This window comes from Mizuhopecten yessoensis, unplaced genomic scaffold, assembly GCF_002113885.1.
Source record: "Mizuhopecten yessoensis strain PY_sf001 unplaced genomic scaffold, ASM211388v2 scaffold5197, whole genome shotgun sequence".
NCBI lineage: Eukaryota > Metazoa > Mollusca > Bivalvia > Pectinida > Pectinidae > Mizuhopecten > Mizuhopecten yessoensis.
This window is the reverse complement of record NW_018405928.1, coordinates 133757-149947: the sequence shown is the minus strand read 5'-3', so window position 1 is coordinate 149947 and position 16191 is coordinate 133757. Positions and strand designations below refer to the sequence as shown.

The window sequence follows — 16191 nt, the reverse complement described above, 5'->3', positions numbered from 1 at the left end:
TTTCGAAAATTATGGTAAATGACGGATAAACATTCCGGAAACGGAAATTATTCTAAATAAAAACACTCGAACGACGTAGATCAAGCGTCTCCTCGCGGCGTAAACAAATATGGACGTTTGCATAGAAAACTAAAACAAACTTGAAATTAAAAATGTCGAGGTACGCAAGTCCCGATCGGGACAAGCGTGTTCATAATCTAGCCGGAGAAATAGCAGATACGAGGGATAGACGTGTTCCAATTATGTTAATGAATCTAAAAGGTGGGTTGTTTTTGCATACAACAAAAACATGTTCGTTCAGGTTTTGCTGTCAACATTCAAATTTTATTATATTTGATGTTCATCTGAAAACGCTAATTTTGTTACACTTTTTAGAAGCGACTCTAGCGCTTTGCCCTTGTGAACTTTTTCTTGAAATGATTAAAAGCTTGCATATGTATAAAACTAGTTCAGGTGCACTAATTAAACCTTTCACCATCACATTAATGGTAACATAGAGAACATCCGATGACTTGAAATGATGCACTAGATCTATAACGACGTTTTCCTTTCAAGTCAAATGAAACATCATATGGACATTATGTTCAATGGTATACAAGTAAAGCATAAATGCTATTTTTAAATAAAACCATAGAAATAGCCGTGGGTTATGCAGAAGGGATGTAGCAAGAGGAAAAAATGCTATATGTCATGGGATTCGAACCACGAAATTTTGAACTCTAGATGCACACTAACCAATTGAGCTACCTGGTTGCCGGCAATTGACACAATCCAGTTCGCTCATTCTTCCTTCCTTTTTCTGAGTCTGTCCCAGCAATCAACATTGTTTACAAGTTATACAACCCAGGTCCAGGTATCACTTTGCCAAACATACCTATAGCTACAGTACCTCCGACTCTAGACGGATTGACCGATTATTGTACCTGGTAGCCGGCAATTGGCAAGTTCCGCTACAATAACACCAAAAAGCTCCAGACCGAAGTACTGGAATTGGTTCTTCCAATTATTCTAGGTCATTGATGTCATGATATCCAACAACTATGCAGAAGGTCACCATGGTACAGATCTACAGCAGAAGAGATCCTTAATGTCAGACACAAGTAAACAAGCACAATTGACATCATCTATATTACCTGTATACACAGCTGATCACTACAAGTGCAATCAGAGCAATAATAGGGAGTTTGTCAGTGGCTGATTATTAGCTGGTTTATTAGGATTTTAAGGAAAGGATATTTATAAGCTCCAACACTATACATGCTTCCACATAACATTGATCAATTTGGTAGCAACAATATTAATTATATAAGGACAAAGAAGACTTTCTGCTTGCCAAGACACAATGGAATTGTCACAGTAGCATTCAGTTTCCCTACACAAGAGAAACTTCTCAGACCTTACTGTTTGTTACCTATGTAAACGACATGCCTGAATGATTATGTCTTTAGTCAAATGTTTGGCATTTAGCTGATCATAACTCCATCCTGTCTTACATAATTAGCAAAAGATGCATATACAAAAAATGAATATTGTAGAAAGACCTAACTGCTTTAGAATATTGGGAACATATGTGGCAGATGTCCTTCAATCTGAAAAAAATGTAGGGTTCTGCACATGCTTAAAAACCTACATGTACCTTCACAATCACATGACAATCACCTAGATTTGTTAAGAAGAACTCACAAAAAAAACAGTCCAGAAAGCTACATGATACCAAACTATTGTGTGAGCAACTTCAGAGTATACCTTATCAACAGTTCGGTACCCAACAACCACAAACCTGTGTAATACTATTAATTTTAGTTTGAAATTTATTTTATTGTCATTATAATATCAATTATATACTACTACTATTAAGATACAGAGAGTGGCAGCTAGATCTGTTGGACAACAAACATTTACAACAAGTGAGGTCACCAACATCATCAGGGATCTTGTACTACAGAAGGTACTGGGCCTGAAACTATTGAACAAGTATTATGGTATATCTCCTAACCATTTACCAGTGTGTGATATGTTTTTTTACAGTATTTGTGTGAAAAAATATATAAATTTCTGTATTTTTTTCAGGAATATTAAGTTCTGTTCCTGTTGGTTCAAAAGAGGGAATCAAGATAAGACATGAGATTTGGGACTACAACCTGCTACATGTCCTGATTTTAGTATTGAAGCAAGACTTTAGCATAGTAGATGGTGACTGGCAGACAGCAGCAGCTCTGGCTGCTATACTCAGGTACCACAAAGTGTTGGGATAGGAAGAGCTCGGTCTGCATATACCTATATATCAATAAGTTATAAAATATAATGTATGACACAATCTCACTTCCAAGGCACATACTGGTATAGGTAGCATACAGATATATGTATCTTATCCCTGATGATAGAAGTGTTTGATATTTGATTGAAATATGTTGTAATTGGAAGACATAATAAAGTGTCAAACCATTCAGATGTTATGGACACATTCCAATACAAAATAAATATTACATATATATAAAATAAACAATTGTGACATCAAAATGCTTGCATACATATTCCATCTGATTTTATGTGTATAGCATACCGCAATATGCTTTCTTACCTCATTACCCTTTACATGTATGTTGCTTATAATTTTCTATCTTGTCTATGTTTGTAGCCAGGTGTGTGCAGGTATGGAACTCAAGGGTCAAGACAGGAACAAGTTTGAGACTGAGAGTCTTTCGGAGGCCATCAACAACCTGTTTCTACTGGCACGTAGAATACAGACTCGATACTCCAAAATACAGGTGTGACACAAGTTGACAGCTACTTAACCCTTTCACCCCTAGGTAACTTTAGTAGACTCTACCATACATTGATCTGGATGGGTCCATTATGGTCTACAGTGGTGAAAGGGTTAAATTAGATGAATCTAAAACTTTCAAAAAGTTTTTTAATCAAAAGTAATGTTATAACCCCTTACCTAACTGAGATAAAATATCAATAATACCTGTTTCCTGTTCATTAAACCCTACATTTTCACAATCATAAAGGTACCCTATAATTTTTTCTGCAATTTTCAAACATTATTGCTGAAGACAGGATAAATGCACCATATAACCAATCTAAAACAACTGTGTTTTTCTACATTCTTACTGTCATCCCCATGTTTATATCTAGGCTTTTTCAAGGTAGAGCCAAAGTCATTGTTTCTTCATTAGTCTGTTGCTCCTCGTCTGAACACCTGAGTATGCAGAGCAATTGAGTAAAAAGAATTACATGAAGCCATAGATTTAATCACAACAGATGAAGGAACAAGTAGTTCTTGTGTAGTAGTTTATAAAAATGTCAACTGGTTTTCCACTTTTAGCATTTGATGTTGTCGCAATACAATCTGTTGTTTATGATGTCACAATTTCTGCCATTGTCATTAGACACACATATATATATAATAAGGTATATGTGCCAACATTTTTAGAACTTTATGGATAGAAATATCCTTTAATATTGCCCTGAAAAAAGCCCACTGTAACTTCTAATAAACTACAAGAACTACCTGCTCCTTTGCCTGTTGCAATTGAATCTATGACTTCATATTTATATAAAATTTCAAGCCCTTCACAGGCGTGTGAATATCCTATCATAGTATTTTATGGACATGCTTTTCATTGTGTGTAACAAAGTCATTTTGTTTGATCCACATCAGGGAATGCAGAAAGAGCGCCAGCGCCTCGTGGTGTGTTACAAGGGAGTACTAGAGTCCATCACCTATATAGCTTCTGGACATGTTGTCATCTGTAGGAATGGTATGTCTTGGTGTCCACAGAATGGACTCTATTTCACTCACTTACTCCTAAGTACCAAGGGGACATTATGTTGTAAAGTAGCATCTGTATGTGTGTCAACAATTTTCATATAGCATCTACTAAATGGATTTTCACCGAATTTGGCTGGAAATTCCTTTGGTGATTAGGATTCTAAATTGTACAAAAAGAGAGGCTGACCCCCTCTACATATAAAGTATATTGTATATGTAACTTCTACAATAAAGTACATTGTACATGAAACTTCTACAATAAAGTACATTGTACATGTAACTTCTACAATAAAGTACTTTGTACATGTAACTAATACATATAAAGTACATTGTACATGTAACTACTACATATAAAGTACATTGTACATGTAACTTCTACAATAAAGTACATTGTATTGTGTAACTTCTACAATAAAGTACATTGTACATGTAACTTCTACAATAAAGTACTTTGTACATGTAACTTCTACAATCAAGTACACTGTACATGAAACTACTACATATAAAGCACATTGTACATGTAACTACTACATCTAAAGTACATTGTACATGTAACTTCTACAATAAAGTACATTGTATGTGTAACTTCTACAATAAAGTACATTGTACATGTAACTAATACATATAAAGTAAATTGTACATGTAACTTCTACAATAAAGTACATTGTACATGTAACTACTACATATAAAGCACATTGTACATGTAACTTCTACAAGAAAGTACATTGTACATGTAACTTTTACAGTAAAGTACATTGTACATGTAACTTCTACAATAAAATACATTGTACATGTAACTTCTACAATAAATAGAAGTATATATAACTACATATTCAGTACATTGTATATATAATTACATATTCAGTACATTGTATTTATAACAACATATTCAGTACATTGTATATATAACTACATATTCAGTACATTGTATATATAACTACATATTCAGTACATTGTATTTATAACTACATATTCAGTACATTGTATATATAACTACATATTCAGTACATTGTATATATAACTACATATTCAGTACATTGTATTTATAACTACAAATTCAGTACATTGTATATATAACTACATATTCAGTACATTGTACATGTAACTTCTACAATAAATAGAAGTATATATAACTACATATTCAGTACATTGTATATATAACTACATATTCAGTACATTGTATTTATAACTACATATTCAGTACATTGTATATATAACTACATATTCAGTACATTGTATATATAACTACATATTCAGTACATTGTATTTATAACTACAAATTCAGTACATTGTATATATAACTACATATTCAGTACATTGTATATATAACTACATATTCAGTACATTGTATATATAACTACATATTCAGTACATTGTATATATAACTACATATTCAGTACATTGTATATATAACTACATATTCAGTACATTGTATATATAACTACATATTCAGTACATTGTATATATAACTACATATTCAGTACATTGTATATATAACTACATATTCAGTACATTGTATATATAACTACATATTCAGTACATTGTATATATAACTACATATTCAGTACATTGTATATATAACTACATATTCAGTACATTGTATATATAACTACATATTCAGTACATTGTATATATAACTACATATTCAGTACATTGTATATATAACTACATATTCAGTACATTGTATATATAACTACATATTCAGTACATTGTATATATAACTACATATTCAGTACATTGTATATATAACTACATAATCAGTACATTGTATATGTAACTACATAATCAGTACATTGTACATGTAACTTCTACAATAAATAGAAGTATGTATAACTACATATTCAGTACATTGTATATATAACTCCATCTTCAGTACATTGTATATATAACTACATATTCAGTACATTGTATATATAACTACATATTCAGTACATTGTATATATAACTACATATTCAGTACATTGTATATATAACTACATATTCAGTACATTGTATATATAACTACATATTCAGTACATTGTATATATAACTACATATTCAGTACATTGTATATATAACTACATATTCAGTACATTGTATATATAACTACATATTCAGTACATTGTATATATAACTACATATTCAGTACATTGTATATATAACTACATATTCAGTACATTGTATATATAACTACATATTCAGTACATTGTATATATAACTACATATTCAGTACATTGTATATATAACTACATATTCAGTACATTGTATATATAACTACATATTCAGTACATTGTATATATAACTACATATTCAGTACATTGTATATATAACTACATATTCAGTACATTGTATATATAACTACATATTCAGTACATTGTATATATAACTACATATTCAGTACATTGTATATGTAACTTCTACAATAAATAGAAGTATATATAACTACATATTCAGTACATTGTATATATAACTACATAATCAGTACATTGTACATGTAACTTCTACAATAAAGTACATTGTACATGTAATTTCTACAGTAAAGTACATTGTACATGTAACTTCTACAATAAAGTACATTGTACATGAAACTTCTATAATAAAGTACATTGTATATTTAACTACATATTCAGTACATTGTAGGTTACAGTTACATTTTTTAAGTACATTGTACACACTGAAGCTTTTATAGTGAAAATGTCACGGATATATTGTGTTATATGTAATAGGGTAGGTGTTGTTTCCGTTTCACTACCAAGTTAATTTTTCTCAAGTACAAAATGTATAACTGGGTAAGTTCATTGGAGAATCGCTCTGTTGACTTTCATTAAATGTAGATATTAGTGCCATTTATCAATCTCTGTTAAACTATTGATATTATAAATGTATGCTTAAGACTCACACACATGGTATGAATTATTTTAAGGACGAACAATTTTCTGTTTTAGTTATTGAGTCTCCATGGTTACTCCAGCTGTTGATATCAGATGATCCCGACACAGTGTCAGGAGTGATGGACCTTCTTCCCAAAGTTCTCAGAGTCAATAGGTACATACCAATCTACCAATATTTTCCCCAAAACAGTCAAATAGGGGCAGGGTGATTTAAATGCTGTAAACGTACATATTTGATGAATTTTAATTTTAGCACTTTTCATGTCTTAAACATTGCCCTAATTTATGATTGCACTTATTTAAGTTTCTGTAAATAATTTTCTACAGCATATATTGGGATCGATCCGACCGGGATTGTGCCAATTCATCAATGTCCTCCTCTATTAAATGTTTATGAAATAGGTACTCTAGTTGATGTGCCTGAATACTGCAGTATACATGTTGAAGACCATATAATTATCATAGAACAGTCTAAGATGTCAGGATAATGTAAGTTTGTATTTTGTGAAGAGAAATTTGAGTGAGGTTCGATCTATGTTTCAGGAAACTACTGAAAGAATTGGATAAAAAGCTAGTCCATAGCATTATGGACGAATTAGTGTACAAGTTATCAGTCAACACTGAAGTTTCAATAGGGGCGTAAGTATTGTGGTTATTACCAACATTTAAAAAAAACCCAAAAAACATGAAAGATACATATTTTAAGTCTTTGATAGCAGTTTTTATGTAACCTCTGTTTGATTGCTCTCTTGACTAGACACATATCAGACATGGAAAGTTAATGCAAATTAGAAATGGATTCTCTACTTTCAACTTCATGTAATGCACAATACTTGAAGAATTAAAAACAAGTACCACATACAAAATTTAAGTAGAAGACATGCATGAACAACATAGCAACTTATTCATCCTGTTTTTAACCCCTTTTATCCTATAGCAAAACACAAACAACTGAAAGCCTCTGTATATATGAATTCACATATTGTCATACCTCCCTCAAAATGTTCATAAACATCAGTATTGATGGATAACTTTTTCTGGATGAAGAAGAAAAATCTGTCACTCATTTTGAAATAATTGTGGTCATTAATTATTTTGTAAGGACTAATTTCATAAATGTAATTGACATACACTGTATTAAACTGATAAACTTATTGATGTAATAATGCTGTGTGCCTGATTTAGAATACCAGCTTAATCTGTTGTGAATCATAATGGGATAATGAACAATTTCTCATCTGCAATTTAATTAACTAATTTGATTATTTCTACTTTTATTTGTTACAGTTTAGCAACCAAGTGTGTGCTTAGAATATGTGATTTTTACAAACCAATGGTGGATACGTTATGTACGAGATACAAGTAAGTTTTGTGTTAAGTTAAACCAACATAACAAGCTGTGATAGAAATATTCTGGATTTGATAAATTAACAGAATCATCATCAACCTATAACTGCTTTTTGTTAAGCGTAAGGCTACATGTCTTTTTTCACAATTTAATTGTTAAGTAGTGGTCTATCATAGTGCACATCAATATCAGATTGTGTATCAGCAGATAAACACATTGTTATTTCTATATATACCAAGTAATATTTTTATCATGTACTTTACAGTAGAATAGTATACCTGTAATAAAGCTCAGCAGACAAACCTTTATTGTTTTGGTCATTGGTCTGGGAATCCTAAAACATATATAGTACTATGTTGTATTACATGTACAAGGATTCTGTGACAGATGTTGTATTACATGTACAAGGATTCTGTTACAGATGTTGTGTTCATTTGCATTAGCACAAGGATTGTATAACAGTAATCATATGTACAGTTAATGTTGTAATGCTTTTTCGACAGGGGAGTTAGACCACTATTAGGGAAGTGGGAGGGACGAGGCTTCAATAAAGACCTGGAAGACCTCAAGAGACTGCTGCAGGCTGGCAATGCTCAGATGGCAGAGTTAGAGGTATGGCTGTACTGTAAATCTTCATCCATATGATCTTAAGTTCATGTTCCAGCCACTGAAACATATTCACACTTCATTTCCTTTGTCAGAAAATGCTATGCCGGTTACAGGTTGTAAACAATGTATGACTACAGGTAAGTTGTGATCAGCTATTTCAACATCAGGAGCAGGGTCACACAAAAAAATGTACCTAATATTATATTATAGGTTCCAGGTTATTTTGACCTTGCTAGCTGGCTTGATCATACTGTAGACAAAATCATATTATCACCAAGCCCTGAAAACAGGCCTTTTCACTGCATGTGGTGTTGGTGTTGGCAAGTTAATAGTATTGTGCCTGNATAAATATATCAGGTGACCGTTAAGGCCCATGGGCCTCTTGTCTATTTGTATTGTTTTCTATGAAGCAAGAATGATGTAAGAGATATAAGGTTTAAAGTTAATTGAAATCAAAATTGTTTAACAGTATGCGTAAAGTCTATGCTGATTCTCTGTAAATGTTAGGAATGTATAGGTTAACAATTGAAATTTTGTCTCATATTTGTTACATTCATCAAAAAGTGTATAAACATATATGTTAGGTATAATGTTCTAAGTCAGATTTACATTTTTAGGTTCACTAACATTATGGTTTTCAGTTGTCTTAATTGATAAACTTTTTTGCAGCAATTTGCCAGAGCAGCAATTCTGATCCAGACAAGATGGCGTGGCTATATTACAAGAGTGAAGCTACAGAAAGCCAACAAAGCATTCACTAAATTCCACAGGACATACAGGTAAAGATTACACATTCTTGCATACTAGACCGAGATATCTGCATTTCCAGCGTTGCTAGAAAATTCTATCCGACCCACGGGTCTAGATCGCTTACACGCGCAGACTGGCGTTCGTGATATCGTTTTATGACGTTTTGGGGTCAGTCAGGGTCATTGACGTCACTAACAATTGCCATCCAGGTTTCATATGCAAATGAGAAATGTGTGGAAAGTTTACAACTTTACTAGAAGAGCAGCTGCTTTTACGGGTTTTAGGTAATAAGCAAGAAATAGAATCCATCCCTGATATGAGGTAAGGATAAGGTTTTTCAAACCATCGGGATAAAATATTGAGCAAAAGACCCTTGGCAAAGCCTCAGGTCTCCTGCTCAATCTTTTATCCCTTGGGTTTGAATAACTTTATCCATACCTCACATCAGGGATGTATTCTATCATTGTCAAACGTTGTTATATTGAATCATCTTGGTAAAGATAGACATGGAATCATAGTGGAAAAAGGTATCGCAGACAGGACTAATAACCTAGCAATGCTAAGTGTATAGAGTGATTCAAGGTCAATGATACAAGATATTTCTCTTTATTTATAGTAACAAGTGATATATGGAAACATGGCCTTGAGCAAAGTGTGATGTTCATGAACATGTATTGTAAGTTTTATGACAATGTGATAAAAATTAATGTATTTAAAGCTATGACGGCTAAAATCCTATTCATACAAATGTAACCTTTGACCTTTTGACAATCAAAATAACTTCTTAGAAGATGTGACATTTATTAACATATGTGTTTAGTTTCATGATAATAAGAAAAGAAATCAAGCCTGTAGAGTGATAATGCCAAAATTAAATCTACAGTAAATGCAACTTTTTTTTACCTCGGACGGTTGAAATGAAAACTTAAGTGAGAGATTTTGTTTGCTGAAACTTTCATGAAGTTTTATGGCAGTCTTTTAATAGGAGTGATGACACCTAAATTCTATTTATAAATGATAGCAAAAGTGACCTCTTTTTTGTGACACTTTATATAGATGAAGTCTAGTGAGGATATAAATGTTTTATTTATAGTAACGATGGCATTGTTTTCAACCACAGAAGTTTAAAATGCAAACTATTATAAAAAACGATTTTGTGATCGTATGTGTAAAATTTCATGATGATTAGATGAAAACAAAATCTGTAGAGAGATGTGGATGTAGAGGACACATGTACAGATTGATCCCTACTATTTTTCACAATGGAATCATTGAAAACAGAACTGCTTTGGTCTGTAACGCTACTCAGTTGATGAGAAAACTTTTCATTAAAATGATTTTGTTGGATTTTAGGACAAAGAAAAGTGTGATGGAGAAAAGAAAAGAACAGGCAAAGGAAGCATTGGAGCTGCAGCGTCAACTGAAGCTGAACCGCCAAAGAATCATGAGGGACTTTAAGGAGAAACAGCTGCAGTCCATAGAAATACTTCCCGCTGGTGAGTTATTATTCTGTAAAATCCTTTCTACTGTTATCAGAAATTTTACTGAACAATTCTATATGGCAAAAACACTAGACAGTAGTGTTTTATGTTAGTTACATGTGTTTCATGTGTTAACTTCTTTGTGTACAGCCAAGGTAGAGAGCTACCTACAAAAGGAGGAAACCCAGGCTGCACTGACCATACAGAGGATGTGGCGTGGTCATCACATACGAAAATCAAACAAGAAGCGAACAGACATGGCCAGACAGGTCAAGGCTGCTATAAAGATACAGCAGGGAGTAAGAACACTAGTTATTACCACACTTGAAAAGGGAGATGGGATTTAGGGTATTTATGTTGTTTGTGTTTCTGGCCATTTGTTTTTCCATAATTGTATCAAGACCACAGTCCTCTTGTATTTTCCTGCAGATTTACAAATCTTATGTGGTGTTACATAATTATAGAAATGCAAAGAGTGTTGCTTACTAAGGTAAGGTCACAGTGACCAATATTCTGTTTCCCTGAGCAATACCAGAGTTTTAACCATGACGTGCCTTCTTCAAATTTCCATTTTCATGTGCTATAACATCTACAGGTACAGGTGTGTCACACATAAAAACTAGATGACAAAATGTTTCCAGGCCATTACTACTTTAGGTTTACATCCAGGTTCATTGAACTTCTTTTTTTTTTCTTTACTTACATCTTTTGGTGCCATAAGTTTGTCTCAAAACTGGAAATAGAAATAAATTTCTATGCCATGATCGTCTTTTCTTATGGAGGGTCACAGAACTTCAAGTACTCTTAGTATCTATTGGTGAAGATGTGTTCACATCACCATCTGTAGGGCAAGGTGATTAATATTAGACTTAAAAAACTAGAGAATGTCTGTAAGACATTAATGCCCCAGTGCCATTTATTATTTGTTTCACACAAATAAGAAGTTCCAGTGCTAGATCTAGAGGAATGAGAAAACTCTTCTACATATAGTAATAGCAACCTTGACATTTGATGTTAAACACTGTTACCTTGATACTTAACCTCCTGAGATGGAGGTTGTGTACATGCCATAAGATTATTTTCTATCTTAAGTAATCGTGACCTTGACTTTGTCAACCTTACATGTAATGCATCAACACTTGTCATTGTTGTTCATATACAAAGATATAGGTCATAAGCATCGGTTCATAGACAGATATGTATCACGACTACCCATTTTTATACCTCAGGTTAAGTTATGGCTGGAAAGATTGGAAAAAAGAAAGAAAAAGATCCGTGCAGAATTAAAGCCACCAGGGTTGACTGAACTGAGACGAGTAGAGCTGCAGAAGGAAGTTCGTACTTACCGGGAGGAAAATCCTGTAGGTCACTGATAACATGGAGGAAAATTAATTAGGTTAACAATTTATGATAAGTTAAAAATGTTTAGATCATTTAAATCTTACTTTGTAATACAAAACCAAACCAAGTTTACTGTAAAGCAGAAATGTTCAGAACATATAAAGGTCCCAATCCATGCATTTCTATGTTAATTGAACCTAGCTATGTTATCCTAAATTCTGTATATTCTGAACATAAATATTGGTCCCATACAGTTAAAATTAAAATGATAATTATCTACTGATAGTACACCGATGGATTTGCTAATGGTTAGAATTGTCCTTGTTACAATTATATCTATCACAATTAATATTGTGTTTGGTAATTAGAGTGTACTGGTAGGCAGACAGGAAACATGTTACATATACCTCTGGGGTATTTAACTTCAGCTTTGACATTGTAGGCACGTTACTGCCAGAAAGATGATTTGGAGATGATCCACAACAAAGCTTCGGAGATGTTGGCTAGGTATTACATGACTGCACGCACAAACAGGGAGAAACAGACTCACAGAGAGGCTTTGGTTGGCCGCATAGACAGAGACTCTGAACTTCTTTCTTGTAAGTGTATATCAGAAATAAAATTTCAAAATCTTACTCTAATCTGTCAGCTAGTTAATGTTTATAAGTCTTTATTACATACTTACTAATAAATACGTTTTTTTTTGTACATGCGATACAATACAATTGCTCTTACCCATAACAGCCCTCACAGTATCACACCCAAAAACCGTATCAGCCCCCGCCGTATCACACCCAAAAACCTGTATCACACCCCTTTTGGAAATTTTTCGTTTTTCAATATTTCAAAAGAAAAATAGATCATAAGATAGAAGCTTTTATTAATAAGTATGTAATAAAGAGAATGAAACATGCCTTTCGTTTTTCCACACCCAGTATCAACCCTCGACCAATATCAGCCCTCGGGCCTTCGGCCCTTGGGCTGATATATTGCAGTCTCGGGTTGATACTGGGTGTGATATGGAAAAAGGCATGTATTATTCTCTATATACATCTTAAAGTAATGAGCGACAAAATAATCTACAGACATTGGCCATATATACAATGTCTGAAGCCGCAGAAACTCTGTGCCAAATTGTACAATAACGTGTTTGCAGTTTTTCAAACATCATTTTTTCTCAAGGAATTGGAAAACATACATGTATTTCTGTACTAGTTATATGTTATATTTTATGGTTGTTTACAAAGATATTATTTACCCAGGTAAGGTATGAGGATCTTGTCAATGATAATAAAGGTCAAAGGTACCCACAACAGATGTCACCAATCTTGCTACAAGTATTCAAAAACATGTAATGAGGATGTTCAGACTGAAATTAAAAGTCACACAAGGTTAAGTCACTTGGATATAGTTTTAAGAACAAATTAATATTTGCTATTATCTCAAACCAAGTAAGGTATTCTTTATTTTCACAAAATATTTGTCTGATTTATCGAAAATTGTTTATATTTGTTCTGCATGTCCACAGTCCAGCCACCACATACCTGTATGCATTTGCCCAACTATCCACTTCATTTGTACTTCGCAACATTTTTCTGACAGTGACTATTAACCACCTCCAACACAATTGTCCCCCTGTCCAGTCCCCACTGATCCAGTTGCCCCAGTGTTCTGTCACTAATGCAGTTTTCTAATTACCAAACTACCACTTATTATAACCCAGTTGCCCAACAGTTATGTTATCACTAATGCAGTTTTCTAATTTCCAAACTACCCCTAACCCAGTTGCCCCAGTGTTCTGTCACTGATGCAGTTTTCTAATTTCCAAACTACCACTAATTATAACCCAGTTGCCCAACAGTTATGTTATCACTAATGCAGTTTCCAATATTACAACCACCAATGACCCTATTGTCCATCTGTCCAGCCATCATGCATATTTGTCTTTTTCTGAGCAGTAGTCTCCATGAGGAAGTTGTTTCACATTCTTGTCAGTTTAGATGGCAATGAAAGTTTGGTGACTAGTGTAACAAGGTTCCACTGTATATCAACTAATATTTGTACATTTTTAAGTCACATGTATGTAGATTTGAATGTGTCTGTGTTTCAGTGGCTCCTGGCCTAGACCAAGCAACAGAAAAAGATACAGACATGTTCTCCAGTAGGTCAGTCCCTGTGTCAATGAAGGCCAAGGCGGACCACATGGCTCAGATGGAAATCTTACGCAAACCTTGGTACAAAAAACTAATAGACCAGTACATGGACAAGGAGTACGAGGATGAGCCTATACTCTTCTAATTATGGACCTCATTAGCAAACCAACATCATTTACATATCAGTCAGCTGTTACAAATCAGGGAGTGCTTCAAACATTTGTGAATGAAGAAAATGATCTTTCTAAACAGGAGAGGAAATACAGGCAAAGAGAGGTATATCATCATCAGATTGGCCAAGTAACTTCAATTGTCTGTTTAGGTTGAAATTTGTGGGGAAAAAAGATGTTTGCTTTGACCTAATTTACATACCAAACTACACCAATATTGTCCAAGTTTATCTATTCATGCATTCCAAGGAAGATATTTCAAACTTAAAAGTCCGTCCAGTAAGTTTACCTTACAATGAGTTAGTGCTGCCTTTCTGTATTTCANACTATATAAAAGTTGTTTTCTTTTCAATATTTGTTCCTGAAATATACATCAATAACACCGTTTCAGCACACCTTGTACACAACTATATGGCGGTTATTATCCAATGGAATGTCAATACATCCATCAATTATAATATGATACTTTTTTTGAAATCATGATACATTCTGATATTTAAATATTCTTGAAAGATCTTAACATTTTGACTGAGAAATGAGAATTTCAGAACAAAAGAGAGAAAAGAATATTGGTAAAAGTAGAAAACAACAATTATAATCAACAATTTTTTGCATACACTTAACATTGTGTTCTTCAAAATCATCTTTGACCTTGAATTACTTTTCTTCAAATAAATGCCTTTGACCTACTTTCAAGGTGACTGTTCAAGTATGTTTTGAAACTTCATCAAAATTCTCTGAAGAATAACGATATTTGGGTATGTTTGTAGATCAACAGTGCAGTGGGGGGTTATAACTCAACAAAATTGACCTTTCATGGCCACAGGAGTCAAAACTGTTTAAAACAATCAATGTCAACTCGAGGGAACCATCAAGTACATGATATTTGGGTATGTAATGAAGACCTGCATTGCAAATCTTTTACTAAAAACATGCGAGGTCAACATTTAGTGCTTGTTAGGGGAAAAGATCAACAAACTTTATAATCATAAAGCTTTAAACAAGAGGTCCAAGGGCCTTAGCGGTCACCCGAGTTATATTATAGGTACTAGTAACTCAATTTCATTGTTGAGATGTTCAAAATGTGGAAAACAACATTTAAACAAAGTGAAATACAATACTTGTCATGTCGACAAAGGATAAGAACTTTAAAACTATTCAAAGAAATTATTTTGCTATTGAGAATTATACCCTCTCCCCAAGGGAGAGAGCAGATGACCTGAGGGATAATAAAATTTACAATTTAGGTAATGGTAATTTAGGTAAGGACCTTTCCATCCATGAACAGTAAAACATCTGAGTCTGATGGAGAAGATTTATTTTAACTTTTAACCATTTGGGCCCCAACCCTCCAGCCCCTGGGGATGAGGCAGGATCTTATTTTCTCGTACGATCCTATTACAATCTGGCATCATAATCATTCCAACANGAGTTATATTATAGGTACTAGTAACTCAATTTCATTGTTGAGATGTTCAAAATGTGGAAAACAACATTTAAACAAAGTGAAATACAATACTTGTCATGTCGACAAAGGATAAGAACTTAAAAAACTATTCAAAGAAATTATTTTGCTATTGAGAATTATACCCTCTCCCCAAGGGAGAGAGCAGATGACCTGAGGGATAATAAAATTTACAATTTAGGTAATGGTAATTTAGGTAAGGACCTTTCCATCCATGAACAGTAAA

The 16191-nt window shown here is 33.3% G+C and overlaps 1 protein-coding gene across 2 annotated transcripts; it reads left to right on the top strand.

Moving 5' to 3' along the window:
* Positions 1-70: 70 nt before the first annotated feature.
* LOC110450398 (IQ calmodulin-binding motif-containing protein 1-like) lies at positions 71-14542 on the top strand. Of its 2 annotated transcripts, XM_021497885.1 has the most exons (14): positions 71-261; positions 2071-2233; positions 2639-2768; positions 3668-3767; positions 6703-6802; positions 7192-7287; positions 7936-8010; positions 8500-8608; positions 9275-9384; positions 10709-10851; positions 10987-11135; positions 12066-12197; positions 12620-12776; positions 14288-14542. In XM_021497885.1, the coding sequence occupies exons 1-14, from the start codon at positions 153-155 to the stop codon at positions 14473-14475; spliced, it is 1761 nt and encodes a 586-aa protein (XP_021353560.1). In that variant the 5' UTR covers positions 71-152; the 3' UTR covers positions 14476-14542. The 2 variants fall into 2 exon arrangements, with proteins under 2 accessions (XP_021353560.1, XP_021353561.1); XM_021497886.1 differs by lacking the exon at positions 14288-14542 and having other exon boundaries at positions 12066-12232; positions 12620-12709.
* Positions 14543-16191: the final 1649 nt, after the last annotated feature.

Excerpts from the sequence above, each read along its gene's own strand:
- LOC110450398 (XM_021497885.1), top strand. The coding sequence starts at position 153 with ATGTCGAGGTACGCAAGTCCCGATCGGGACAAGCGTGTTCATAATCTA. Across the intron at positions 7,288-7,935 it reads ACTGAAGTTTCAATAGGGGC|TTTAGCAACCAAGTGTGTGC; the intron begins GTAAGTATTGTG and ends TATTTGTTACAG. Across the intron at positions 12,777-14,287 it reads AGACTCTGAACTTCTTTCTT|TGGCTCCTGGCCTAGACCAA; the intron begins GTAAGTGTATAT and ends TCTGTGTTTCAG.